At 42.9% G+C, this 27,603-nt stretch overlaps 1 protein-coding gene across 1 annotated transcript; it reads left to right on the top strand.

Annotated features, from left to right (window-relative positions):
• The first annotated feature begins 740 nt into the window (after window positions 1-740).
• Window positions 741-26,590, top strand: LOC121464990 (T-kininogen 2-like). The gene is made up of 10 exons (XM_041678140.1): window positions 741-1,053; window positions 2,839-2,949; window positions 5,164-5,248; window positions 10,740-10,912; window positions 12,465-12,572; window positions 14,862-14,946; window positions 16,430-16,602; window positions 24,921-25,028; window positions 25,124-25,210; window positions 26,389-26,590. Exons 1-10 carry the CDS (start codon window positions 859-861, stop codon window positions 26,479-26,481), a joined length of 1,218 nt encoding a protein of 405 aa, XP_041534074.1. The 5' UTR covers window positions 741-858; the 3' UTR covers window positions 26,482-26,590.
• Window positions 26,591-27,603: the final 1,013 nt, after the last annotated feature.

The following is a 27,603-nucleotide window of genomic DNA, read 5'->3' as shown; positions in this document are numbered from 1 at the left end:
CTTCCTACACAATCTGCCCATAATTGCTGCTTTTGTAGAATAGTCTACGTTCTTGAACTAATTAGGGCCCATGCTGGACTCTTTTCTCATGCAGCTAAAGAACTGAACTTTTCTTTTGGTTATTAATATCCATGGCTTTTGCTGGTCTTGTACAATTATGACTTGACACTTAGGCTTATCTTTAGCTCTGTGCAGACCATCTCATTCTGATGTCCACAAAAATTACAATACATATAATTTATAAAAAACCTTCTAACTGTAGAATCTTTGCTTTCACGCTCAACCTAGGCTGCATCTGAACCTGCCGACATCCTGTTAGTATGCTTCTGTACACATCAATTCCCGTTAACCTGCTTCTGAACACACCGACATCCCGTTAACCTGCTTCTGAACACACTGGCATTTCATAAGTAATGCTGTGTGGGAGGTTTGTACATTGTCCTCATGTTCACAAACATAGAAACCATTGTAATTGGCACAGTTACATTGCCGGAGGCTAACAGAATTGGTTGTTGCTTTTAGCTCCTCTTTTATTTGTTTCTGCTCTAATTCATTAACATTGTGCAATGTTTTGGAAATGGGCTCTGCCTTCCCAAAATTCTTTTCAAAGACGCTGGTCAACAACCCCTGTGTTGCAATGTTCCAGCTGAAACCTGCTTGGACAGCTAACCAAGTCCTATTTGTTCTTTGGGAAGAGGGCAAACAGCTTGCGACGGCAGGAATTTAAATAGGGTCCCAGTGGTCAGGCAGGGAGAAAGGAGGACTGGACAGAACAGACAGGCTGCTAAGAGCATCTGCTGAGTTGGCTTCCAGTTCTCGTCAAAACGACCCCTCCGATTCTAGAGGGAAACTCGAATCATGAAGCTAGTTACTATACTGTTCCTCTGCTCCAGGCTGCTCCTAAGTTTAGCAGAGGAAGAAACCACCCAGAAAATCGACTGCAATGATGAGGATGTGTTTCATGCTGTGGACGCTGCTCTGAAGAAGTACAATGCTAGGAACCAAACTGGCTACCAGTTTGTGTTGTACCGAGTGACGGAGGGCACTAAAATGGTGAGTGACTGCTTAACCCTGAGATCACTTGTAATTCGTGCTCTCTGACATGGGAGGAGAGGACAGGAGGTGGCCAGTCCTTAGGTAAGCAAGAGAGGCTTCCTGGGTGACCCTAAAAGCCGTTTCCTGGGAAGAGAGAAACAGCAGCAGGTGGAGATGTTTGAAAGGGACAAGGCACAGAGCAATCCAGCAACTTAATCAGCCTTGGGTCTGTGAACTCAATGGCCTCCCAGTCTTAAGTGAGAATTCTGCATGGGCTGAATAAAGGGAACAGGAAGAGAGCTGTCTTATTGCCTTGGACCAAGTGAATACCACCGAGTGTGTGTAGCTGATTCTTTGAGGTTTATAACAATGTGTCCATTAGTTTTCTTCAGTCTGGGGGATACAGGGAGGTTGGGGCAGGGTGTCAGGTAGCCTTAGACTGACCACGAGCTTACTATGGTGCTGATGATAAACATAAACTTTTCATCTTCCCGCCTGCATCTCCCTAGTGCTTTGATTACAGGCATGTGCCTCCATGCGAGGTTAATGTAGTGCCAGAGATTCAAACCCAGGTCATGCTAGGTAGGCAAGGGCTTTACCAGCTACCCCCCCCCCCAGTCCATTTTAGCTGGATTTGACTATGCTTTCATTTCTGCCTTAGTCCACTCAGGCAGGAGGCAAATGCAGGCAGGATTCATAAATCAGAGAAAAGCAAAATCATTAAGAGTTTTAAAAATAGCTGGGTGAAAGCTGGGCAGATAGATAGACAGACAGACAGACAGACAGACAGGTAGACAGACAGACAGATAGATAGACAGACAGACAGATAGATAGACAGACAGATAGTGTTCACAGACTAGAGAGGTTCGGGCACTGACTAATCTAGAAGAAGACCTGGGTTCAGCACCCATGGTCATTCAGAACCATCTATAACTCGGGATCTGGCACCTCTTTTGGCCACAATAAGTACCAGGAACACATGTAGTATATGTATGTATATTCAGGGAAATACTCACACACATTTAAACCTTTTTAAAAATGTAGAAGTTTTTTAAAATATATAATACAATTAATTTTACTTTTAAAGACTCTTTCTTTGGATTGGGCAAGTTATTTCAGCAAAACAAAAATCCAATAACGACATGAGAATAAAAAGAAAACCATAATGGACATAGACTTGTTTGTTTGTTTTCTGAAGGTAAAATGAAGCCTTTTGTTTTTCACTACAGCACAGCTTGCATTCTCCCCATAACGCTCTGGGCCACTGTGCACTGCTGTCTCCACTGGATGATGGATGGGTACACGGGAGTTTGTTCTACGATGTCCCTATAGTCGGCTTCCCCTCCCGGACACTGGAGATCCAGCCCAGGGCACATGTCACCCAAACTCTAAGCTGGACCCTGGCCTTTGGGGTTTTTGAGGCAGGGCCTCCTTACGTAGCTCTGCTGGCCTTGAAGCCAAGGCCCTCCTGTCTCAGCTCCCCAAGTGTGGTACCAGGATTACAGGCTTCGCACTATTCCCACCTTCAACCAGACGTTTAAAGACCCAGATATGTACATGTGAACTAGGTTTCACAGAAAGAGGGCAGGGCTAATACTATGGGTGCTGCTTTGGAACTGCTAAGAAAATAAGTATATTATGAGCATTCTTCCAAGGAGTATTTATGCAAATGTAAACGTTTATATTTTAAGAAACACACCGCTCCTTGAGTCTGAGAAGGACAGGTATTTGTAATGCATCAACTCCCACATATTTCTGCTGGGTCCACTGAATGACGCCATGTGTTACCCTTGCTTTCCTCAGGTGAGTTCTGACACATTTTACTCCTTCAAGTATCAAATCAAGGAGGGCAACTGCCCTGTTCAGAGTGGCCTCAGCTGGCAGGACTGTAACTACAAGGACGCCGAGGAAGCCGTAAGTCTGCTCTTCATTCCAAAGTCCCCGGCCTGCTGCGTGGAACCCTCGGGGCTCTGTAACATTTAAATAAGAGTGTCAGACATAAAACTTGTACACATGATGGGTACGTCTGAGGATTTGACCGCCATGGACTTGTTTAAAGCTGGGGTACCTGTCTCCTCAGGCAGCCGTCAGTCCTTTACGGTGACCAAATTTAAAATCCTTTTAGCCGTTCTGCAAGAACAATATAAAATCCTTGTCTGTATTCGCTCAGTATTCTTGCCAGCCCTGTCCTCCTGCAGCCTCCAATGTTCCGCTCCTAGCTTCTGTGACATCACCTTTGCTGGCCTTGCTGGCCTGTGCCTGATGCTTTCACCAACCTGCTGGTTCCAGTCCCTTCCGTGCTGCAAGGGACGAGATTTAATTCTTTAGAATTCTTCCTTTATGTATACACATCAACTTCCTTGCCCATTATCATCGACAGACTTTCTTAATTACAAGGGCATGCTTTCTATTATTGAGTTTGTTTATGAAGGATGCACATAAACCTCCTACTATATAGAAAATTTAGCCTCATTCTGTCTTAATTTGAGAGGACAGAAAACCCAGGAATATGCCAACCATTAAACAATCTTGTTGTCTTCTCATGAGAAAATGGTCCTAATAACCAACCAAAGCTTGTGTGTTAGACACCACAGAGATAGCAGATAGGCATTTGGGCTGAGTCCAAGGTCTAGTGAAGAAAAATATGGGAACTTCAACTATACTGGGCCTAAGTACAAACTTTGACTTTGCCTCCTAGTGGTAGGAAGCCACTTGGCCTTCCTCAGTAGGTGCTGTAACCTATTAAAATGAGACAACCTTGGTCTCCCTGGCTGGAGGAGGCTGAAACGAGATCAACTAAACAAAGCATCTTGTTGACAATGGGCATCTTAAAGAAACTCCTCATCTAGCACCTTGCACGGGTGAGACGGGATGGCGGGAAGTCATCTGCCTGAGAAGCAGATAATTCTCATAAGCTTGGATTGCACTTTTATATGGGATGTCAGCATCCTCCCGAGGGTGCTCACACTGTGGTCCTCCATGGATGTAAAAGAGCACACTGCACTCCAGATTAGGAGACCAGGATTGCCGTGCAGGCTCTGCCCCTCACTGAGCCTGTCTGGCAGCTATGCCCTGCAGAATCTCTCAGAGCTGCAGGGAGGCATCAGGGTGAGTTCTAGCCTCACATGATAGCTCCTGACACCCAGTACAGTGGATAAGACTGAACAAGAAGACAAAAAGCACAGTTCAGCACCATGCGTGGACAGCCACCATGAAGACCAACTGTGTGCTGCTTCACTGGGCTCTTTCTTCTTGTTAGCACGTTTACTCCTCGCAATGACCTGTTACATGCATGTAGTGTATCTCTACAAGATGGGAAAACAGAGCCATTGAGAGGCACCAGGGCAGAGGGAGCGGGCACACAGCAGAAAGGAAGTGGGATATTTTAAGAGTTTTTTTTTTTTTTTTTTTTTTTTTTTTTTTTTTTTTTTTTTGGTTTTTCGAGACAGGGTTTCTCTGTGGCTTTGGAGCCTGTCCTGGAACTAGCTCTGTAGACCAGGCTGGGCTCGAACTCACAGAGATCCGCCTGCCTCTGCCTCCCGAGTGCTGGGATTAAAGGCGTGCGCCACCATCGCCCGGCTAAGAGTTTTAAGTAAAAATTATGCAGAGAACATGAACCCACTGACAGTAAAAGGGACATCAAGGAGGAGGCTTAGCCTGTTTTCCTGAGGCACAGTGTCCGTCCTGGCGACAGAGAAGCCTCTCTAGGACTCCACATCAAGGCTCAAGTTCAGAAGCCTTACTCTGCCTCTCCCTGACCCTTGAAGATCAGTGGCCTGTGGGAGCAGTCACTCAATATTCATTCTCATGTCTCTAAACTTTGTTAGAGGACTGGACAGATGGCTCAGGGGTTAAGAGCTCTTCCAGAAGACCTGGGTTGGGATCCTAACGCCCAGATGGATTCCATAAACATCTGTAACTCTAGTTCCATGGATCTGACGCTCTCCTCTGGCCTCTACAGGCAGCAGGATACATACAGGCAAAACATTCATGTACATAAAATCAAATAAATCTTAAAGAAAAAACTATTAGAAAACAAAACGTTAAATCACAATTAGCAACAGTACTAGCTAGATGCACTCATGAGAAAGAACGACTCGACCAAATAACCTCTTTCTTTTCTTTTAGGCCACTGGAGAATGTTCAGCAACAGTGGAGAAGAGTAAAACTGAGAAATTCTATGTAGTTACCCAGACTTGCAATATTACTCCAGGTGGGTGATACATCAGGGGGACTTCCCTAGTGGTGACAGCGGGTAGGAGCCTGCAGTGAGCATTAATTATTCGTATGTACCAGGAACACAACCCAGACCAGACTACTTTACCTTTGCAGATGGTGACAATGGCAATGCCAGCTGCAGTGTTAGCACTGTGGCAGATGTGTGGGCACAGTAGCCCTACCCAGGTTTTTGGATTGGGTCAGGCTGTGTCAATCATCCCCTCAGACCTATCCTAAGTCCTCCTGTGTTGTATCAGCAGGGACTGGTGTGGGTGGAGGCTGTCAGAGGATGAGGAGACTTGGACTTGCCTCCTGTCCCACAGCGCCCCCTACAGGGAGGAGGCTTGGACTCACCTTCAGTGCCACAGCGGATCCTACAGGGAGGAGGCTTGGACTCACCTCCAGTCCCACAGCGCCCCCTACAGGGAGGAGGCTTGGACTCACCTCCAGTCCCACAGCGCCCCCTACAGGGAGGAGTCTTGGACTCGCCTCCAGTCCCACAGTGCCCCCTACAGGGAGGTGGGTTGGACTCGCCTCCAGTCCCACAGGGCCCCCTACAAGGAGGAGACTGTGGGCTTTGAAGTCCGCTCTGACCTGAAATCAGTTCAGGTTTTTTATCATCTGCACTTCCTGTTTTCCTTGTCTCCTACTGGAGAGAGCAGGACTGCACACTTCACAGGACTGGTGTGCTAGAAAATGAGATGATGAAAGATGCAGTGTCTGGGCATCATCAGACGTAGACAGCAGATGCCAGCCAGAGCTCACACTCACACTCAGCAAGCACTTAGGTGCTGCCGTGGGTCTAGGGACTTTACATGTATTAATTACCTCACATGGATCATGTGTTACCTCATTCGAGACCATTACAGCTCCCCCGCCCCCACAGAGCATACCGACACCTCTTGCCAGCTTCTTCCTTCCAGCTCAGGCGTCTTCAACATTTTCATAGACATCCTCCCTGATCTCATTTTATTCTTCTGGTTTTCCTAGCTCCTGCCAACCTCCATGAAATGCTATCTACACTCTTTCTGTTCTACCTGGTTGTCATTCCTTCATGGAAGTGATACTTAATGTGTCCCTACACCCTACTTCAGCACCTGGCGTGTGATAGCAGGGGCAGATGGACTTCAAGGAAAGGCTCCTCTTGAGCTGACTAACAAGAAAACCTCTGGCATTTTATGCTGGTTGTCTTAGTTAGAGTTTCTGTTGCTGTGATGAGACACCATGACCATGACAATTCTTATACAGGAAACCATTTAGTTTGTGCAGGTTCACTTACAGTTTAGTGGTTCAGTCCATTATCATTATGGCCAGGAGCATGCAGTGTGCAGACAGACACGGTGCTGGCTACATCTTGAGCAGAAGGCAGCAGAGAACGGACTGTGACACTGGAGGGTATCATGAACTTAGAAACCTCAAATCCTGTCCCCACAGTGACACACCTACTCCAACAAGGCCACACCTACTCCAACAGAGCCAAAACTCCTTAGAGTGTCACTCTCTGAGATTGTGGGGACTATTTACATCCAAACTACCACACTAATCATAGGAACACAGAGAAGAGTGCCGTCCTGTCAGCTCACAGCCTTTCACTTTCTACCTGCCAATGATTTGCTTTTTGATGATGTATAACATAAAAAAATGGAAAGAAAAATCTGTTTGGGAGGGTTTTTCTCCAAGAGTTAAAGATCAGGTCGACTTTGTCGGGATTAATAACAGGAAATAAACAGAGGTAGGCAAAAAGGAGCTTAATTAACACACAAATTTATGATATATCTGTAATGTTTCCCTTTCATAAAGTGGTGAGTTGATATATTACTGTGATCATTAAAATAAAGGCCTAATGATGTAGCTCAGCTAGTGTCACCGTCCTGGAGGCGGTGGGACCTGTGAGCATGGAGTTGTTAAGTGAGGCAGACTAAAGTCTTCTGCAATAACCAACTTCATTCAGAGCCTCCGAGGACGTATACCCTAAGGGTTAAGAAAGGTCACATGAGGGCCTTGAGACATGGCTCAGATGTTCAGAGCCCTGGCTGCTCTTCCAGATTCCTATGTTCAACCCTCAGCTCACAGTCATCTGCAATGAGATCTGGTGCCCTCTTCTGGCACGCAGGCATACATGCAGCCAGAACACTGCATGCATAATAAATAAGTAAATTTTTTTTAAATCCATAGACAAGAGAAAGGCCGCACCAGTAAAGTTCCCATGAGCACATGCTGAATACAGTCACAAAGACAAGCCACACTGTGGCACTCATGTGTTTCTCCATAGAGACATACCAAGGAGAATTTCAATATTTAATTGACTAACAAGAACAATCAGTAAATTTGCTCATATTCACTACGGGGGCCCAAAACCCATTGCAAGAACAATTCTGTGTTTTGAAGCAACTGAGGTCACAAGACCCTTGTCTTGTTTCTTGGAGTGTTCTCATTGACACTCAGAATTCTCCTCACATAACTCTGTTCCTGAACCTTTTTCTGAAAAGCCTGTATGTATGCCTGAATGCCTGGGTTCAATTCTCATCACCTCATAAGTCAGACACAGAGGCCTGCAGAGAAAAGTAGAGGAAGGAGGATCAGACTTACCAGGCCATCCTTAGCTACACAGATAGTTCCAGACCAAGATTGGGGTATATGAGACCCATGTCTAAGAAGCTAAATAAAAAAATATAACATAAAAAACTATTCTTAATATTCTTCACTTTCCATCTGACTACATAGGATTCCTAGACTCTCATCATGTTTAACTCATATGAGAGTAATTTGAAAGTCAGTTATCAGGAGCATCTAAATGTTTTGAGTTTGGGATGGTGTATATGAGAGATGGAATAATTGTATTCTGTCAATTATATTTTAAATAAATGCTGATTGGTTAATAGCCAGGCAGAAAGCATAGGTGGGACAACCACACAGGAAGTAGAGGCAGGTCAATGAGAACAGGAGTATTCTGAGAAGAAGGAAGCTTTTTTCTGTAGTTGTGAGCCTGCCAAGAAGAAGCAAGATATGACTGCCTTGCTGAAAATGTTATCAAGCCATGTGGCTAGCATAGATAAGAATAATCGGTTAATATAAGTTACAAGAGTTAATAAGAAGCATGAGCTAATGGGCCAATCCATTTATAACTAATGTAGAACTCTGTGTGATTTCTTTGGGACTTAACGACTGTAGGAACTGGGCAGGACAAAAAACTCAGACAATAAATGACGCCCAATGTAGGGCAACTGCATCCACATAAAGCCTGACAGAGCTTGGGAAGTAATTTTAGACAGCAAAGAATAGAGTTAAGCACGGCTCACTGAAACAGCATTTTCCCAGGGGGGCTCTGCTAGCTAGAGGCAAGTGCTCTCATTTAAGAGAGGCTTCCTGACTCTGATTTAGTTGCAAAACCTTGCAGCTCTTTTAAGAGGCCACAAAACACTTAAATGGTGTTGATGAAAAGCTGACTGCACGCTTTTTGGATTTTAGCCGTAGCAGGAAAAAAGCCACACCATTTTAAAATGCAGCTTTCTGGGCCGTTCTGCCTGCACAACACTGACTCTTTCAGGCAGGAGGTCTGCTACAGAGCATTTGAGTGTGGTTTGTGAGCACTATAGCAGCTTGCTTGGTGGCAGGGACCTTGAAACGTCATAGATTTGGGGCAATATACATGGCTACAGCTGGTATATCTACCATAAGGCTGGAATCTCAGAAAGCTAAGGAATGAGCTAGATCCAGCTGTCAAAGCCATGGCTTTAATCCTCTCCATATTGTTTAGCAAATTAAAGATTCATGTGGTCAGAAAAAGAGAGAGAGATACAGTAAAGAGAGATTCAAAGACAAAGAAAATCTCTAAATGTTTTGCAGCATATTAAAAATATTTGCAAGCTTGGGAGGGTAAATAAAAAAGGCTAAAGACCTTAAAATAAAAAAAGGAAGTAGTTGGGTATGGTGGCACACACCTTTAGTCCCAACACTTGGAAGACAGAGGCAGGCAGACCTCTGCGAATTCAAGGCATAGTGGCACACGCCTTTAATCCCAATGCTTGGGAGGCAGAGGCAGACTGATCTCTGTGAATTGAAGGTGTGGTGGCACACACCTTTAATCCCAGCACTTGGGAGGCAGACAGATCTGTGTGTGTTTAAGGACAGCCTGTTCGACAGAGCAAACTCCCAGACAAATTTTGACACAGAGAAATTCTGTGTCAAATAGCCAAATATTAAAAATGAAAATAAAAGAAATCGAGGTTAAAATAAAGCCACATAAAGATGAAAAATACACATAGAGTCTGGATACTGTATGATATTATATTCTCATTGAGTTGTTTGAATGCTGAGGAAGGAGCAACTGCTGCTAAAAGATATTTGTTTATAAATGCTGCTGAATTAACCCAAGATAGGCATTTTGAAAATACCTTGACTTCAAAATTGAAGTCAAAAGGTATGTTACTTTGGAGAAGAGATTTTGCTTTTGTTTCCACAGGAAATGAGAGGCTATGGATTCATTCTGAGTTAAGAAAAATCAGGTTCGATCAAGGAAGAGCACTTGAGAAATTTCTGATAGGAACAGATGGCCCAGATGTCAGAGTTCTACATCCAGAACAGATTCAAGATGCTGCCTGAGATGATCAAGCTTCACAGGATACTCCAGTCAGGACTTGATCATAATTCTAAATTTTCTTTAGGTCCCTATAAGATTATCAGTGCCCCCAACCAGCAGGAAGTAGCCTGGAAAATTATGCCGATATTCCCAAAAATGGACTATGGATATCTTCCTTTATTTAAAAAAAGAGGGGGAAGTAGTGTGGAACAATTGTGTACTGTCAACTATATTTTAAATAAACGCTGATTGGTCAGTAGCCAGGCAGGAAGTATAGGTGGGACAACCACGCAGGAAGTAGAGGTGCGTCAATGAGAATAGGACTATTCTGGGAAGAAGGAAGCTTTTTCTGCAGTTGTGAGCCTGCCACAGAAGAGGCAACATATGACTGCCTTGCTGAAAAATTATCAAGCCATGTGGCTAACATAGAAAAGAATAATGGGCTAATATAAGTTGCAAGAGTTAATAAGATACCTGAGCTAATGGGCCAATCCCTTTATAATTAATGTAGATCTCTGTGCCATTTCTTTGGAACTTAACAATTGCAGAAACTGGGCAGGACAGAAACTCAGACAATAGAGAGGCTTGCAGAGAGGAGAGGAAGGAGGATTAGACTTCCAAGGCCATCCTTAGCTACACATAGTTCCAGACCAACACTTCTTAGACATGGGCATATGAGACCCATCTCTAAGAAGTTAAATAAAAAATATAACATAAAAACTATTATTAGTACTCTCCACTTTTCCTTTGACTACACAGGAGTCCTAGATGTTCATCATGTTTAACTCCTATGGGAGTAACTGGAAAGTCAGTTATCAGGAACTTCTAAATGGTTTGGGTTTGGAATGCTGTATATGAGAGATGTTTTCAGTTGTTAATGCTGTCTCTTTGTCTGCTCTTTGTCAAGGTAATGGACCCGTATTGACAGCCCAGTACACCTGTTTGGGCTGTGTACACCCCATACCGCCTGACAGCCCTGAACTGGAGCCTGTCCTGAAACACGCAGTGAATTATTTCAACATCGACACCAGGCGCTCCCACCTCTTTGCTCTTAAAGAAGTAAAAGCAGCCCAGAGACAGGTTTGTTTTTTCAGTGTTTCATGACATGATATGGTTAAAAATGTGTTAGATTAGCATCTTGTCACATAAAATAAACCTGTGTGGTTCCTGCTGTTCCCCCTGCCAGAAACCTGTTTGGTCTCATGCTTAATATACTGGAGTGTCCCTCTGCATTTTCACGAGAATAGCTCTTAAAGCAAGGGACTTTCTCTAGGGCCCAAATGAGCAGAGTGACCCATACAAAGGGATGGGTGACTCACATCTTCTTCCCTTGGAGCTTGCTTGTAACAAATAGTTCAGCATTTCATGAAATTGTCATTCTGGTATTAGGATTTTAAAAATCTGTATTACTATCTTGTTGTTATTAATTAAACACTGCCTCAAAGTATTAAATTGGTCCTAAAAAGATGGACATGACTTCCTGGGTACACCCTAAATTATACTTGACACTCGCTCATGGTGGTGAGGTGGAAATAGCTGTCTATTCCACAGTCATCTGATTATCTATCTATCTATGTATTTGGGTTTTTGTTTGTTTGTTTATTTGAGGCAGAGTGTCTCTGCAAAGCTCTGATTGTCATGGAGCTCACTATGTAAACAGGGCTGGCCTCAAAATCACAGAGATCTGCCACCTCTGCCTATGTATCATTCTCTACCTTCAGTTTAACTTGCCACGGCAAGAGATTTGTATTTTACCCATCTGTGTCCATGGACAGATGTCAGCATGAGGGTGGTATGTGGTCAGTATTGAGAAGGTGGTCAGCATGGAGCTTGTGGTCAGCATAGGTAGGGTGGGTGGTCAGGATGAGGAAGGTGGGTGGTCAGGATGGGGAAAAGGGGTGGTCAGGATGGGGAAGGTGTGTGGTCAGGATGTGGAAGAGGGGTGGTCAGGATGGGGATGAGGAGTGGTCAGGATAGGGAAGGGGGTAGTCAGCATGGGGAAGAGGGGTGGTCAGCATGGAGCTTGTGGTCAGCATAGGGAGGGTGGGTGGTCAGCATGGGGAGGTGCTCACCATGGGGATTGTGTGTATTCAGCATGTAGTTGGCGGTCAGTGTGGGGCCTGTCAAGAACAAAGCAGGAGAATTTCACTACCTGGTGATCAGAGACCAGTAGACTCACCAGGAAAGGTCATTCCCATTTCTCATTCCTCCTGCATAGACAATCCTATTGTTTAACAAAGCTGGGGGAACCGTGCCCTTCTGGCAACCTGGAAAAGGAAAGATTGTGGGGCTTTTATTTCAAGAAATATAATGTATATATGTATATATAGGTGTGTGCTTATATATATGTATATATATATATATATAATTTACAATTACATTGGAGTGTTTGTATTTTGCAGTTACATGGAAGTGTGTGAGTGTGTGTGTGTGTGTGTTGTGTGTGCGCACACATGTGCAAAGATACTTAATTTTTACTCAGTGATCGCTTTGCCTGGTAGCAATGATGGTGTATATTCCCTGAGCACTTACTCAAACCAATTCAATGTTTAAAGATGTTTATAACTTTTGCTCACTGTGATTAATGTTCATGCTGAACTTCAAGTTCTCACTCAACCTAAAATCATTTCAGGTGGTGGCTGGACTGAAATATGAAATCACCTACTCAATTGTGCAAACTAATTGTTCAAAGGAGCAGTTTCTATTCTTATCTCCAGAGTGCAAATCCCTTGAGGATGGAGTAAGTAGGCAAAAGTTGAATGATCGTCTTTAACATTTTGTTAACAGCATGATGGGACTGTCAACACTGCGGGAAGACTGTCCCTAAAACTAAGAAATGGTTTTGTAGTTCGCATCCATGGTCACGAAGGATCTCTGGGCCCCACACTGCTGGGCAGAGACACTGCATACGTCACACTGAGTATTTACCTTCACCAGGGATGAGGCCAAGGGCTTGGGCTGCCATCCTCTCCTTGTCTCCTCTGACGTCATGTGTGCTCAGTGTTCCACAGGCTCCTCTAGACCCTGGCTCCTTACATCAGCTCTTCCCTTCCTGGTTCTTCATCTTCTCAATTCTACTTTCATTCTGGGATTCTAGCCCTCTCTGGATGACATCTTGGCACTCACTGGTCCTAGCTAAATAGGAGAGCTCCAGGGTCAGTGAGAGACTCCATCTCAACCAATAAGGTAGAGAGAAACTAAGAAAGGCCTCTGACATCAACCTTTGGATTCTGAATTTGTGTGCAAACACGTGCACGTGCATGCACACAGATGAAGGTATGCACACCTAATATACAAACAAATAAATCAAGCTACACTAAGCAGAAAATTAGTAGATGTCCTTGCAACTACACTTCTAGATGTCTCCCCAAAGGAACTCAAAAGGAAGCTCAAACAGAGAAAGTCGTGTTCCCAGCAGCACTACTCAGACAACCCAAAAGTATAAATGACCCACATGCCCATCAACAGGGGTCTTTCTCAGTTCTGTTGCTGTGATAAAATACTGACCAAAAACAACTTGGGAAAGTAGGGTTTTATTTTATCACAAGTCACAGTCTCTCGCTGAAGGAAGCCAAGGCAAGAACTCAAACAGCAGCCCAGAGGAATGAACTGAAGCAAAATCACAGAGCTGCTCACTGGTTTGCTGACCAGGCTGATTCTTGTTCCTGAGGAGCGTCTTCCCAGGGGGTAGGACCATCCACAGTGCGCTGGGACCAGTTATGTCAATCATTAATCAAGAAAATGCGGGGACTGGAAAAATGGCTCAGCACTTTAGAGCGTTTATTGTTTTCCTGAGAACACAGTTTGCATTCTCGGCTGAGCCAAAACCTTCTGGAACTTCAGTTCCAGGGTTTCTGATTTCCTCTCAAGGCCTTAGTGGGCACCAGGCACATGGTGGACATGCACATGTAGGCAAAACACTTGCACATATAAAATAAAATTTAAAAAAGAAGAAAAAACCATTCCACAGACTTGAAACAAGCTAATCTGATGGAGGCATTTCCCAGTTGAGGCTCCCTCTTCCCACGTGATTCTCGTTTGCGTCTAGCAAATAAAAAAACTAACCAGGACAGCAGGTGAATGGATGAATAACACACTGTGTACATACACCAAAGGATGATGCACATACAACATGTGTGAACCCTAAAGTGTGGGATAAATGAAGTGAGTCAGACACGGAAGTATAAATATTGTATGAAGCCATTTATTTGTAATATATAAGGTAAGCAAATTCATAAAGACAGAAAGTAGATGAACATTCAGAGGGGCCAAAAAGGGTAGGATTCTTGTCTATTGTTTACTTTACTTAGAATTTCTGTTGGGGTAAAATTAATTTTCAATGCAGCAGTGAAGATTTTATACCATGAATTTTAATCAGCAACAGCTAATGTTTTATCAGATGTTAATCAACAACCTTCAATGTTTTAAATGGAAAAATTTACATTTTATATCTAGACATCCTATCTATCTTTATATCTGATTTCATATGCACATAATATTTATTACCCCAGGCTCAGCGAGAGACCCTTCTCACAAGCTAAGGTGCAGAGTCTGGAGAGGGGGCTCAATGATTATAAGGAAGCCCTATCTTATAGAGGACCTGAGTTTGGTTCCCAGCACCCCCATCTCACATCAGGAAGTTTACAAACTTCTTTAACTCCAGTGTCAAGAGATTCATCATCCCGCACGTGTGAACACACAGAAATACACACACACACACACACACACACACACACACACACACACACAGAGAGAGAGAGAGAGAGAGAGAGGGAGAGAGAGAGAGAGAGAGAGAAACCCACTCACTTATATGTTCACCATGTAGTGAACATTCTTATTTCATGTCCCTCTGTGTTTATTTGTAGATATAGATACTCTCATGAGCTTTTGGTTTTCTTTTGCTTTCAGCCTCTATTCCCTTTTTCCCTTTTTCCCTATGCAAGAATTTGTTAAGCAAGCATACTCTCTTTGATTTTTATTAGTTGTTTGTTTTCAAAATTGATTTTAATTTCTGACTTTGAACCACCAGGATGTTTGGAAGTGTAGAGATAACGCCTTTGTGGATATCGATGAAAAGATTGCTGACTTTTCCCAGGACTGTAACATCTATTCAGGTGAGAAAGCACATAGGGGGCCATGGGGAAACAATGGGGCCTGCCTTCTGACCCAGCTACAGCGTGTCTGTAAATGGCCAAGTCAACCCAGGACAGAAGGAACAGTGTGTGCTCTCTGGACCAAGGCCATCTTCAGGGGCAATGCCAGCTGGCTTTCTTTTCCTTTTCTACAAATTGTTCTTAAATGTGGGGTTTTGAGTTGGAGAGGACTCATTTTAAGCCATACAGAATGGAATCCCTCCAGATAAAGATGGATTTCCCAGCATGTTAGAATGGGAGGTTGTCTGTGAAAAGCTTATGGCTAAATTGGCATTTCTCAAAGGAGAGCTGACTTCTCTCACAGTCAAAAACAGTTCTGCACATGTCATAGCCGGAGGCAGCACTGTGCACAGGCCATGATGAGAAGCACCAAGACATCGCTGTCCACTGCAGCCGCGCTGGAGGCTCATTCATTCATTCCTTTACGGTCACCACTGCCTTCCTCTAAGTTACACATTTCTCCCAAGTTTGCACTGAAGATGCAAAATTTTAAGCTGGATGCGGTGGGGCACCCCTGTAATCACATCACTCGGGAAACTGAAGCAGGGGAGCAGAAGTTCTAGGCCAACTTTTGTTCCACATGGACTTCAAGGCTGGTTTAGGATGACGAAATCTCTTTCACCCTAACCTCACGTGGGCACCAAAGGTAGTTGGTTGTTTCTTACTCTTTGATTCTTTTGGCTCTTTGCGGTGCCTGCCACCTAGCCCCAAATAAATCACACACAGAGTCTTATTCTTCCTTATAAATGCCTGGCCTTAGCTTGGCTTGCTTCTAGCCAGCTTTCCTTAACTTAAATGATCCCATCTATCTTTTCCTGCTAGGCTTTTTTTCTTTTCTTACTTCTGTATCTTACTTTCACTCTTCCTCCATGGCTGGCTGGGTGGCTGGTCCTTTGTTTCCTCACTTTTTGATCTCTCCTGCTCCTTCTTCTCTCCTCCCAGATTTTTCTTCCCTTTTGTTCACTCTACCTGCCAGTCCTGCCTATCCTTCCTCCTGCCTTGTGAATGGCCATTCAGCTCCTTATGAGAGCATCACGTGTTTTAGACAGGCAAAGGGTAAGAGCTTTGCAGAGTTGCATACATGCAACATAAAAGACTGCAACACATCTTTGCATCACAGCATAAACAAATGTAACACATCTTAAATTAATATTCCCAACATTGGGACACATCAGAATCTGTCTGGGGGAGTGGATCAAAAGAAGTAGGACATATGGCTCAACATGGTCAAAGGCATGCTTCCCTAAGCATCTGAGCTGCAAGGAGGACAGAGAAAGAGAGAGAGGAAGAAAGTGAGTGGCCCATGGACCACCAGCCCTTAACTCTGCTCTGCTCACTTCCCACCTTGTGAACATGAGGATGCTGGGCCTCTGTGTGACAGGAGTCAGGATAGACTGTTTTTTTTGGGTATACCTACTTACTATAAATTTGTTTTCTTTTTCAGGAAAGTATTTGAACCACCCATTTCCTGCGACCTGCCCTGGATGCCCCAGTACCTTACCTGTAGATAGCCCAGTGTTGACGGAGCCTCTCGGTCATGCCATCAAAAAGCTTAACTCAGAGATTAACCATATTTCCTATTTCAAGATCCACACAGTGAAAAAAGCAACATCCCAGGTCTGTAAACGGACACAAGGATGGGAGGGTCTATGTGCAGATTGCTTGCTAATTTGATTCTTGGTCTTCACTGTGGTTGGGGAAACTGTACTTTGTAATAGGATTTTATGGTTTAAATTTCAACTCCCAACTCTGCTCTGTGCTTGAGGGTCTCAGACAAGCATTTTTTAAGTTCTCTGTTTGCCAGAAGGTGATAACGCATCTCTTTAATCCCAGCACTCAGGAGGTAGAGGTAGGCATATCTCTGAGTTTGAGGCCAGCCTGGTCTCCAGAGCTAATTCCAGGACAGTGAGGCCTACACAAAAAAAAATTCTGTCTTGAAAAACAAAAAAACAAAACAAAACTAAGCAAAAGCTCTGTTTTCTACCTGAAAATGTCTGGGATGAAGCTCAAATTAGGCAAAGTGTGACAAATGAATGTCAGACTCCAGAAAACGGTACAAACCCTGGAAATCACTATAGAGTTAGCAAGGTTCTGGGGAGGAAGAACAAGGCTTTTACTATACAAACCCTGGAAATCACTATAGAGTTAGCAAGGTTCTGGGGAGGAAGAGCAAGGCTTTTACTATACAAACCCTGGAAATCACTGTAGAGTTAGCAAGGTCTTGGGGAGGAAGAGCAAGGCTTTTATTTTCAGCCTTAGCAGGCTCTTCTCTCACAAGAACATTAGTGTAAGGTGTTGTGGTGCACACCCATTATCCAAGCTCTCAGAAGCTGAAGCAGGGGGATTGCTGCAAGTTCTAGGTCAGCTTGGACTACATAGCAATATCTCATTTAATACACACACATACACATGCACACATGTACACGTGCACATACACACTCACTGATGGGGGATGGAGACGAGGTGGGGGAAAATGCTAAACCCCTTAGATTCAGCCACAGTGATAGTCAGTCATTAAAAGCCCTACACTCTCACATGGCCTTGTTCTTTCTCTCTCCTCTCCCTTTGCCATGAATGCCCTCATGTCTATATCTCTAGAGCCTCAGCTCCACTTTCACACCTTATCATCTGGGATCAGCTATAAAACAGCCTCTATTCTTGTTGACTCTGTGTGGTTATGAAAATCTCAGCCTTTGTGGCACCATCTGTAAAATGAGTAGCTGGACTAAAAAAGCCAGACCCTCTAACAGCGCTGGTAGTCTATAATCGTATTGTGCAAGGACAGATTCCTACTCTAGAGACTCGAGCTGCCTCCCCTAGATACAAGGTAATCAAAGTAGAGCCAAACTGTTAAAGAAGCCGATGAGACCTTTGTAATCTAGTAAGAAAATGCCCATTTTTTTGGCTTAGTAGTTGAATTTCCTAGGCATCTGAAGCAAGAGGCTTCATACATAGCCATAGCCACTTTCGTTTCCATTATAAGAGCAAAAGATGTGGTAAAATGTCACACTCTCCAGGTGAGTGTGGTGGCTCAGATGTCAACGGCACTTTCTTCTTTCTTTCTTTATTCCTTCCTTCCTTCCTTTCTTTCTTTTAAAAAAGAAATAAAAAAGAAAGCATGAAACAAAGAAAAGAAGGAAGGAAGGAAGGGATGGAGGGAGGAAGGAAGGAAGGAAGGAAGGAGGGAAGGAAGGAAGGAATGAAGGAAGGAAGCAGGGAAGGAAAAGAATGCACGTGATGCCACAGCTGCGCCTACAGAAAGCAACACTGAAAAGAGATGAGAAGGTGGAGTGCTGTGTGCCTCGGTTGTCCACAGTGGTGATTTTAGAATGTGGGACAAGGGTCTACTTATTCTCATCTTTCTAGTTTCCTCAGTTTTTTTCACCAAAAAGAGTAGACAAACTTTATTAAAATGAATCTAAACTGACATTTGACCTCTGCGTGATGCTCACAGCATTGAGACTCACTGATGTCACAGGCCAGCTCCCTCAAAGGGGCTGCTGCTTTATACTGTTCCTCTTTGTGCTTTCTTTATTCTTGTTTGATAGTTCTGCTGTCCTATGAAATTTCTTTATTCTTTGCGATATCAGAATTGCTGGTGGCCATATAACTGCACATCCAAGGCTTGGGTCTAGGAGCCCTTCATTCATCCCCCTTCTTCTACCTCACCCTTGTATGTGCATATGTGTATGTATGTGCATGTGTGTATGAGTGTTTGTGTGTGTGCATGTGTATATGAGTGTTTGTGTGTGTGTGCATGTGTATGTGTATGAGTGCATGTGTATGAGTGTATGTGTATGTGTGTGTGCATGTGTGTGTATGTCAAGAATGCCAAGGGAGCACATTGAGATAATACTGAGAGCAGGAAGCAGACAACTTATTACCCTCTGTATGCTGTAAACATGTTTTATTACCATTGGTTAATAAAGAAGCCGCTTTGGCCTATAGCTGCTCAGAATAGAGCTAGGCAGGAAAACTAAACTCAATGCTGGAAGAAAGAAGACAGAGCCATGTAGATGTCATGCACCTGGCAAAGGAGAAAGACAATGGAAACTTACCAGTAAGTCACAGCCTCATGGTGGTACATAGAATGGGTTAATTTAAGATGGAAGAGCTAGCTAGGGATACACCAGAGTCATGGCCAAACAGTGTTGTAATTGGTAGAGTTTTGTGTGACTATTCAGCTGAAAACCAAAAAGCAGTCTCTGTTACAGACAAACCTTCAGTTAGCTGCCAAATCTACTAGAACATAGTATGAATTTCCTTTGAAAGCCTCTGTTTGACTCCTTAAACTGGTCACTCAAAGCAGCCTTTGAAGTAGCAATTTACAGGGACTCAATTAGCTGTTAGGAACTTGTTCTGATGCAGACTCTTGGCCAAGATCTTGCTAAGTTGCTAAAGATATTGTATATAGTTGTAACCTTGGCTTGGCTTTATCTATTTAGTCCTATTAGAGTGTGGATTCACTCCAAACTGGATTGATAGTTGGGACACCAAGCTCTGAATCCAAATCTTCCATGAGTGAGGTTTCTGCTGCTTCTTGTCAATTGTTCCTGCCCCACAGCTGCTGGCCCTGGGGCTGGGGCTGGGGATTCTCTGGGGCTGTGGATGATGTCCCCTGGGGCTGTGGAAATTGTCCCTGTCTCTGCACAGATGAACAAATGCTGACAATCTATGTGCACAGTTTTGAGAATGTTCTTTTAACAGAAGTCCTAAGAAGAAATGTAAAAAAAAAAAATGTAGACATTTGATTTTGAGGGATTTGTTTATGTGTTCATTTGTGGTCTGGGGACCAAACCCAAGGCCTAGGGCTTGCTGCACTGAACTAAACCCTCAATTCAGTTTGCATATACCTGTCACTTTTGAAGCAAACTGTCATAGTAGTGTTGTGGAAACAAAATGGAGAGGTAGGTAGGTTCAAGAAAAGACCTGAGGTGAGTGGTGGTGGCACACATCCTTAATCCAAGCACTCAAGATGCAGGCGGATCTCTGTTAGTTTGAGGCCAGCCTAGTCTACAGCTTGAGTTTTAGGACAGCCAGGGCTACGCAGAGGAACTCTGTCTCAAAAAAATCAAGCAAAAAAGGAAGAAGGAGAAAGAGGGAGTGAGAAAGAAAAAAGGAGAGTGAGAGAGAGAGTGAGAGAAAGACAGAGAGAGAGGGAAGGAGAGATGGAGGGAGAAAAGGATGGATGGAGGGAAAGAGAGAGAGAGAGAGAGAGAGAGAGAGAGAGAGAGAGGAGGGCTTTTTAAATTGCCATTTAGAAATGAACTTTGTGCTTGGAGAGAGGACCTCATGACATGAGAGCTAGGATCCAGACTTTGAGGCAGGATACCACTATAAATGATGTAGGCTTGATTCTTCTCCTCCCAGCATGGACCAAATGTGCACTTGCTCGGCAGCGGTGTCTGCCTGTCCTCATTCTTGCTTGTCTGGAAAACTGAGAATGATGTTGCTCTCCTTTCTCAAAGCACCCCACTTTGCTTATTAGCAACATTAAACCTTTTTAATGACTGGTACACATTGTAATTTCTTTTCTCAGATACTCAGCACAATGTCCAATTTTCAACGTCAGGCTTTATGCTCATGACAAACTTTATCCTGCATTTCAGTTTTACCCATTTGCCTTTTCACTTTGTTTATTGTGCTATCTTATTTATCATTTTTAATAAACTTGAATAAACAATAAAACATCACACAGCAAAATTAACCACACCCAAAGTCCTTAATGAACTTATGCTAATATACTTGGCATGGAAAGAGAGGCTGTGAAGCTTCATGTCATTTTATATTTTCAGCATCAAAAGTATTTAATGTGCCGGGCGGTGGTGGCGCACGCCTTTAATCCCAGCACTCGGGAGGCAGAGGCAGGCGGATCTCTGTGAGTTCGAGACCAGCCTGGTCCACAGAGCTAGTTCCAGGACAGGCTCCAAAGCCACAGAGAAACCCTGTCTCGAAAAACCAAAAAAAAAATAAAAATAAAAATAAAAATAAAAAAAAAGTATTTAATGTACTTATTCAACACCAAATTCAAAAAGTCCATGATAGAAATAGCATGATAGAAATAGATTAAAAAATTAGCTTTATATCTTATTGTTCTCTTTATTTCATCTTATACTATGCCCACATAGATATTGATTTATGTATATTATGGGCCAGGTTTCTCATCTGAAAACATGTGATATATTTCTTTCTCAGATTATGTGACCACAATTAATATTTATTACACAGTTTAAGTTGCATTTTCCTGAAAATTTTTAATTTTACTTTTTTTCTGAGCTGAGTAATAGTTCAATGTACATACATAAGTACTAAATTTTCATTGTCCATTCGTTCAATGACAACTAGACTGATGTTAATTCTTTACTATAAGTAATAAACAGTCATAAACATGGGGTATAATTATCTGTGGTAGGGTGTGGAGTTCTCTGTACATATGCACAGAGTGAAATAGATAGGTCATATAGTAGTTCTACTTTTTTTTTAAGGAACGTTCAAACTGATTTTCTTAATGGCTGTATTAATTTGCATCCCCACCAGCAATGAATAAAGGTTCATTTCTCTCCATATTCTCTCCAGCTTTTTGTTGTTTGAATGGTAGCCAATTCTGAGTGGGGGGAGGAGTTATCTCCAAGTAGCTGTAACTTGTATTTCCCTTAGTGTATGTGGATACCGAATACATTTTACAATAGTTATTGGTCATTTGTGTGTCCTTTTTAAAAAACTGCCTATTGGTTCATTAGCCTGCTTGTCGAGTGACAGTTTTATTCCCTTGGCATTGAATGTCTGCAGTTCTTTGTAAATTCTGGATATTAGCTCCTTGTCTGACGTGTAGCTGGAGGAGCGCACCCCATGCTGTGGGCTGTGTGTTCTGTGCTGGTTGTTTCCTTAGCCGTGCAGGCCATTCTCATCCAGTCTCTTCTGTTGAGACTTGTGGCTGGTTCCTGAGCTGTTGGTCTCCCTGTCTGCTTCTGTGCCAGTTGTAGGCTGTCGCTAACACTATGGGTATATACTATACAGATTTGAGGTCAAGTATTACAACACTTTCAGCATTGTTCTTACCCCTTAGGATTGCTTTGGCTGTTCTCTCTTTGTGGTTACATATGAATTCTTGAATTATTTTTTCTAAGCCTGTGAAATATGACATGATATTTTCATATCTATTGTATCACTTCTGTATATTAATCTTGGTAGTGTAGACATTTTCACAATATTAATTTTGCCTATCCAAGAATATTGACATTTTTCTCTTGTCTAGTACCTTCTGCAGTTTCCTTTTCCAATATCTTGAGAATTTCATTGTGGAGGTCTTTGACTTTTTTCGCTAGATATCTTCCTAAATACTTTTATATTCATTTTATTTTTGAGACAGGATCTCATTATATAGTTCAGGCTGTCCTGGATCTTGCTGTGTAGACATTACTGGCCTCAAACTCACAGAGATCTATTAGGTTCTCTTCCTAAGTGCTGGGATTAAAGCATCGCCTGCTGTGCTATGTCATTTACTCTGATTTTTGTCCCATTGTAATGTGTTATGTTTTGTTCTATCTTAATATAGTATATTTTATTTCCTTTTATTCCTTAGAAGCCTGTTGGTTTCCTGTTTTCCAGAGACAGGGTTTTTCTGTGTAACAGCCCTGGCTGTCCTGGAACTAGCTCTTGTAGGCCAGGCTGTACTCGAACTCACAGATAACCTTCTGCCTCTGCCTCCCAAGTGCTGGGATTAAAGGCATGTGCCACCACGACCCTACCTTGCTCTAATTTCTGAGGAATGATTTACATCATTGTCTAGCACTGTAAAGATTTTCCTTTTACTTTAGGCTTCCTCCCACTATGTTTCCCCTCCATTATTTGACTTTCAAGTACAGTTGGAATTTATATTGACATACAGCATTCTCTACAAGGAAAACAAAGTAGATGATAAATAGATAGATAATAGATAGATAGATAGATAGATAGATAGATAAAATTTGGCACAGTGGCTTTAGACTTTGTGGGGTGCAAACCTTGATCAGAACACTGCTGGTGGTGGCAGGGTGGATGCAGTCTTGAACCCCTACTAGCTGTGTTGCAGCTGTGTTGCATTCCCCCCCTCCAAGCTCTGAATTAAGTTGAGCTGTCAGCACCAGGAAGCCAGAAATGCAACTCACACCTGTAATTCTAGTTCTTGGAAGGTTGAGGCAGGAGGTTTGTGATTTTGACAGCCACTATCTACAGACCACTCTGAGTTTCATAATAAGATTATTTCCCAAATAAAAAAATAAAAATTTAAAACGTTGAGGATAAAACTCAGTAGTAGGTCCCTGGTAAATGCTAGCACCCCTCTCTAGTACAACAAAGATAAAAGCATAAAGAGCTATAAAAGGTTTCAGATTCTGTTCTTCTGGATCAATATGTACAGATGAATTCTTTGCACTAGCTTGTAATACTCTAGACGAGCACATATACAGTTCAATCCTACAGTATATAAATGGATCACAAAATTGGGTTACTGTTTATAGACAAGATTGTGTAGTGTTTAAAACTGTTAGCAAAGACAATGAGGAGGACCCTAAGAGGGACAAACATGGATCTACACAGGAGGAGAAAAAGACAAGATCTCCTGAGTAAATTATGTACGTGGGATCACAGGACAGGGTAGAAAGGAAAAGGGGAGGAAATAAATGGAGCAGAGAAAATGTTTAGCTCAATAAAGTTTTAAAAAACTGTTACTAAATACTTAACTGGAAGGGCTGCTGAGACGGCGCAGTGGTTTAGAGGACTGGCTGCTCTTATGTAGGCTAAAGTTCAATTCTCTTGACCAACATGGTGGCCCTCAACCGTTGTAACTCCAGATGTTCTTCTGAGCTATGAGGACACTACTTCACCAGCGTGTTGTACAGATGTTGGTGCAAGAACACCCGGACAGCCAAGTGGTGGTGGTGCATGCTTTTAATGCCAACACTTGGTAGAGGCAGAGGCAGTTGGATCTCTCTGAGTGTGAGGCCAACCTGATCTACAAACTGAGTCCCAGAATGGCCAGAACAGTTTCACAAAGAAACTCTGTCTTGAAAAACCAAATTAATAGTAATAATAATAATAATAATAATAATAATGAGAAGCAATAGATAATCTAAATATTCTCCTAATTTCCTATCACTCTACATAAGAATTTACTGATTTAGTATTTGGCAGCAAGACAACAAAAAATGTGTGAAGAAAATATTTTTAGGTTGCTCTTCCATACCTCGGATTGTATTGTAACTTAAGAACTGAATCTCTGGTGAACATAGTTTGCAGCTCTTGAGCCTTAAAATTGATATATGTGAATGAAAGTAAATACTGTATCCAGCTTTTCTTGCACATAGTAAAGGACTCTACCCAACTAATATCAAGAAATCCTAGATATGCATACAACCCTAAAGTCTGTATCAGATATTGGTAGCTTGGGGAGTATGACTACTAAAATGATCAGTGCATAATCAAAATGTCAATGTTCTAACTTTAAACTTATCAGAGTAAAAAAGTATAATTTGTTACATTAATCCTTATTAAAAAACTTATCTTGGTTTTAACCTGTAAAGATTTGTTTCTTGTAACGGCTTAATAAAGTGCTGATTGGCCAGTAGCCAGGCAGGAAGGAAGTATAGGCAGAATGATCAGGCAGGAAGCAGAGGTGGGGCAACAAGAACAGGAGAAATCTGGGAAGAGGAAAGCTCAGTCTGCAGTCGTCACCCAGACGCAGAGGACACAGATGAGAGTGCCTTGCTGATGAAAGGTACCAAGCCACGTGGCTAACACAGACAAGAATTGTGGGTTAAGATGTAAGGATTAAGTAATAAGAAGTCTGAGCTAATAGGACAACCAGTTTATGATTAATGTAGAACTTTAGGACTGAATGTCTGGGCGACTGAGTGGGACAGAAACCTCTGTCAACATTGTTCTAATTAACTTTACAGGTGGTAGCTGGAATGAGGTATTTTATTGACTTCATAGCCAGAGAAACCAAATGTTCAAAGGCGAATAACATGGAACTGGGACCAGATTGTGAAGTCAAGTCCTCTGGTGTGAGTATCAGGGGGCCTGGGTGATGCTTTAAAATTCATTGCTCACAGCCCTCATGACTAACGATTTTCCTCTTGGCTTCTGCTTTCCTCATCAGCAAAGTCTCAGCTGTAATGCTGATGTATACATGAGACCTTGGGAGAACAAAGTCGAACCGACTGTCAAGTGCCAAGTATTAGAAGTGGTAGGAGCTCAATTGCGGTCAGCTTGGGGTCAATTCTGACTATAATTCCAAAAAGTCATATCTGGGTATTCAAAATGAATCATTACTGAAAATAAACTGGAGGGAGGGGGTATCTCTTTTAAAATAGTAAGAAGTTATCCTTTTCTATGCTGATCTGCCCTGTGTTTTAATAGGTCTTCAAGGGCTCACACACATGGTTCATGTCTGTAAGGCATGACTCTACATCATCCTTTCAAGTCTTTACAGAGAATAGTGCTTTGTGAGTTGTCAAAGATGGGACACTAAGATTTGAAAGGCCAGCCAGGCCATGGTGGCTCATGCCTTTAATCCCAGCACTCAAGAATCAGACATATCTGTGAATTTGAGGCCAGCCTGGTCTCCAAAGTGAGTTCCAGGACAGCCAGAGCTGTTACACAGAGAAACCCTGTCTCTAAAAACAACAACAACAACAAAAACAACAACAGGACAAAGAAAAAGATTTGAAAAGCTGTGAGGCTCCAGAGTGAATTACATCACTATATCCCTTGTCCCAGGCTCTGCAAAGCAAATGCCATGCACATTCTCACCAGTCTTTATGGCTCTGGGAGGCAGTGCTGCTATTTTAATTTTACAGAAAAGTGAAGGTAGTTTGTACAGCATCGAGAGCAGGTCCAATCAGAGCTTACCCTTTCCATCCTGATCCTTACAGCTAGAAGATCAGGCTTGAACGCTGGCTTCACCTGTCTCCTCTCACAGGTGGATTGTATTCATGAAACCATGCTTTCGTTCAAGTCGCCACCTCTCTTCTTTAAAAGAAAGAATCCCCAAAATGTGAATGACAGGAAGGGATTCCCACACCACGGAACAAATGGTATCAAGGGATTCCCGTACTGCAGAGCTGCTGTAAACCTTGGATTTAGAAAAAGCAAAATGTCTACAGACAGGAATAAAGTCAAGAGCAGGAAGGGAAAGTAAAGATGCGATTTCACAACCACGCCATGCGGTGAATGCACTCATTGCTGCTGCTGGGGTTTACTGGAAGCTTTGAGCTCTGAGTGTTTCTTTCATTTCAATATTGTCTACATTTTAAAATAAAGAACCAGTGACACCAGGGAACATTCTCACCTTGTCAAGCAGTTCATCCTTTTGCAAATATCGAGCATGGACATCATATTAACAGAGTTTTGCTATACTTACAGAGGCTTACAAACACCTGCGAATACAAGGGCAGACGCTCAGCGGCAGAGCCAGCGCCTGGGAGAGAGGCGGAATCTTCACTCTTGGCACAGTAGCCCCAGCACGACCCTAAGTGGACAGAACAGAAGAATCATGGGATACATGTAACATGGAAGGATGTCCCTTCATCACTCTGCCTCTGGGTGAAATAAAATTCAGACTTGATGAGTTCACAGTGGTCTCCTTTAAGCCACATCTGCACTGTAGCAAACTGAATCCATCACCAAAGCTTGAGTCCGGCCACAAAAGCTTACAACCCCACTCTGGAACATTCCCTCTAAATTAGACAGCCATTGGTGATAAGTGAAGGGTTAGAGAGTCCCATTCTGTCAGTATCCAAAGCTTAGCTCTTTGTTCTTCACCCTGCTCCTGCTCCCCAAGCCCATGCTAGAAATGATTAGACTTGCTCAGTAATAATTCTAAATCTGGGAGTTTCCCAGATAGAAAATAATCTATGTCAATTTGATATCTACTAGCTTCTCATAATCATCAAATGTCCAGTGACCATGATGGCATATCCTTGTAATTCCAGGAGCACTGGGGAGACTGGGAAAGAGAATTGCTGAAAACTTGAGGTCAGTCTGGGTTACATAGTGTAAACCAGCCTGAGATATGTAGAGACACATGGTCCTGCCACTCCTCCACCAAAGAAATAAAAACTAGCCCAGTTGTGCAACTTTCCCATAATCCCAGAAACTGGGAGAAAGAGGCAGGTGGATCTCTGAGTTCAAGGCTAACCTGATCTACAGAGTTCTAGGACAGTCGGGGCTACACTAGAAACCCTACCTGCCATCTGAGGACCTACTTGAACAACCCACTCTCTCCACAAATAGAGCATACCACTTTCTCCTTACACATGAACCCCACCCTTGCAGGACCTACCTGAAACACCTGCTCCTTCCACAGATAAAGTCCCCGCCCCAGCTCCATCTGGTGTTTCAACCTGAGCCCAACACAGCAATAGCCAATATCTCTTAAAACAAAAGCCCTATAGAGAGACAGACATGATAATACATGCCTTTAATCGAGCACTCGGGGGGCTCTCTCTGAGTTAAAGCCATCCTGGAAGTCTGCAAAGCAAGTTCCACAAAGCAAGTTCCAGGCCATCCAGAGCTACATAGTGAGATCCTGTCTCAAAAATCAAACAAACAAAAAACAGCTCTGGAAAGAATATATCT

The sequence above is a fragment of the Microtus oregoni genome, unplaced genomic scaffold, assembly GCF_018167655.1.
Source record: "Microtus oregoni isolate MIOR12 unplaced genomic scaffold, Mior012 000029F_ref0000214, whole genome shotgun sequence".
Classification (NCBI taxonomy): Eukaryota; Metazoa; Chordata; class Mammalia; order Rodentia; family Cricetidae; genus Microtus; species Microtus oregoni.
The sequence above is the reverse complement of the archived record's forward strand: the minus strand, read 5'-3'. Positions and strand labels throughout refer to the sequence as shown.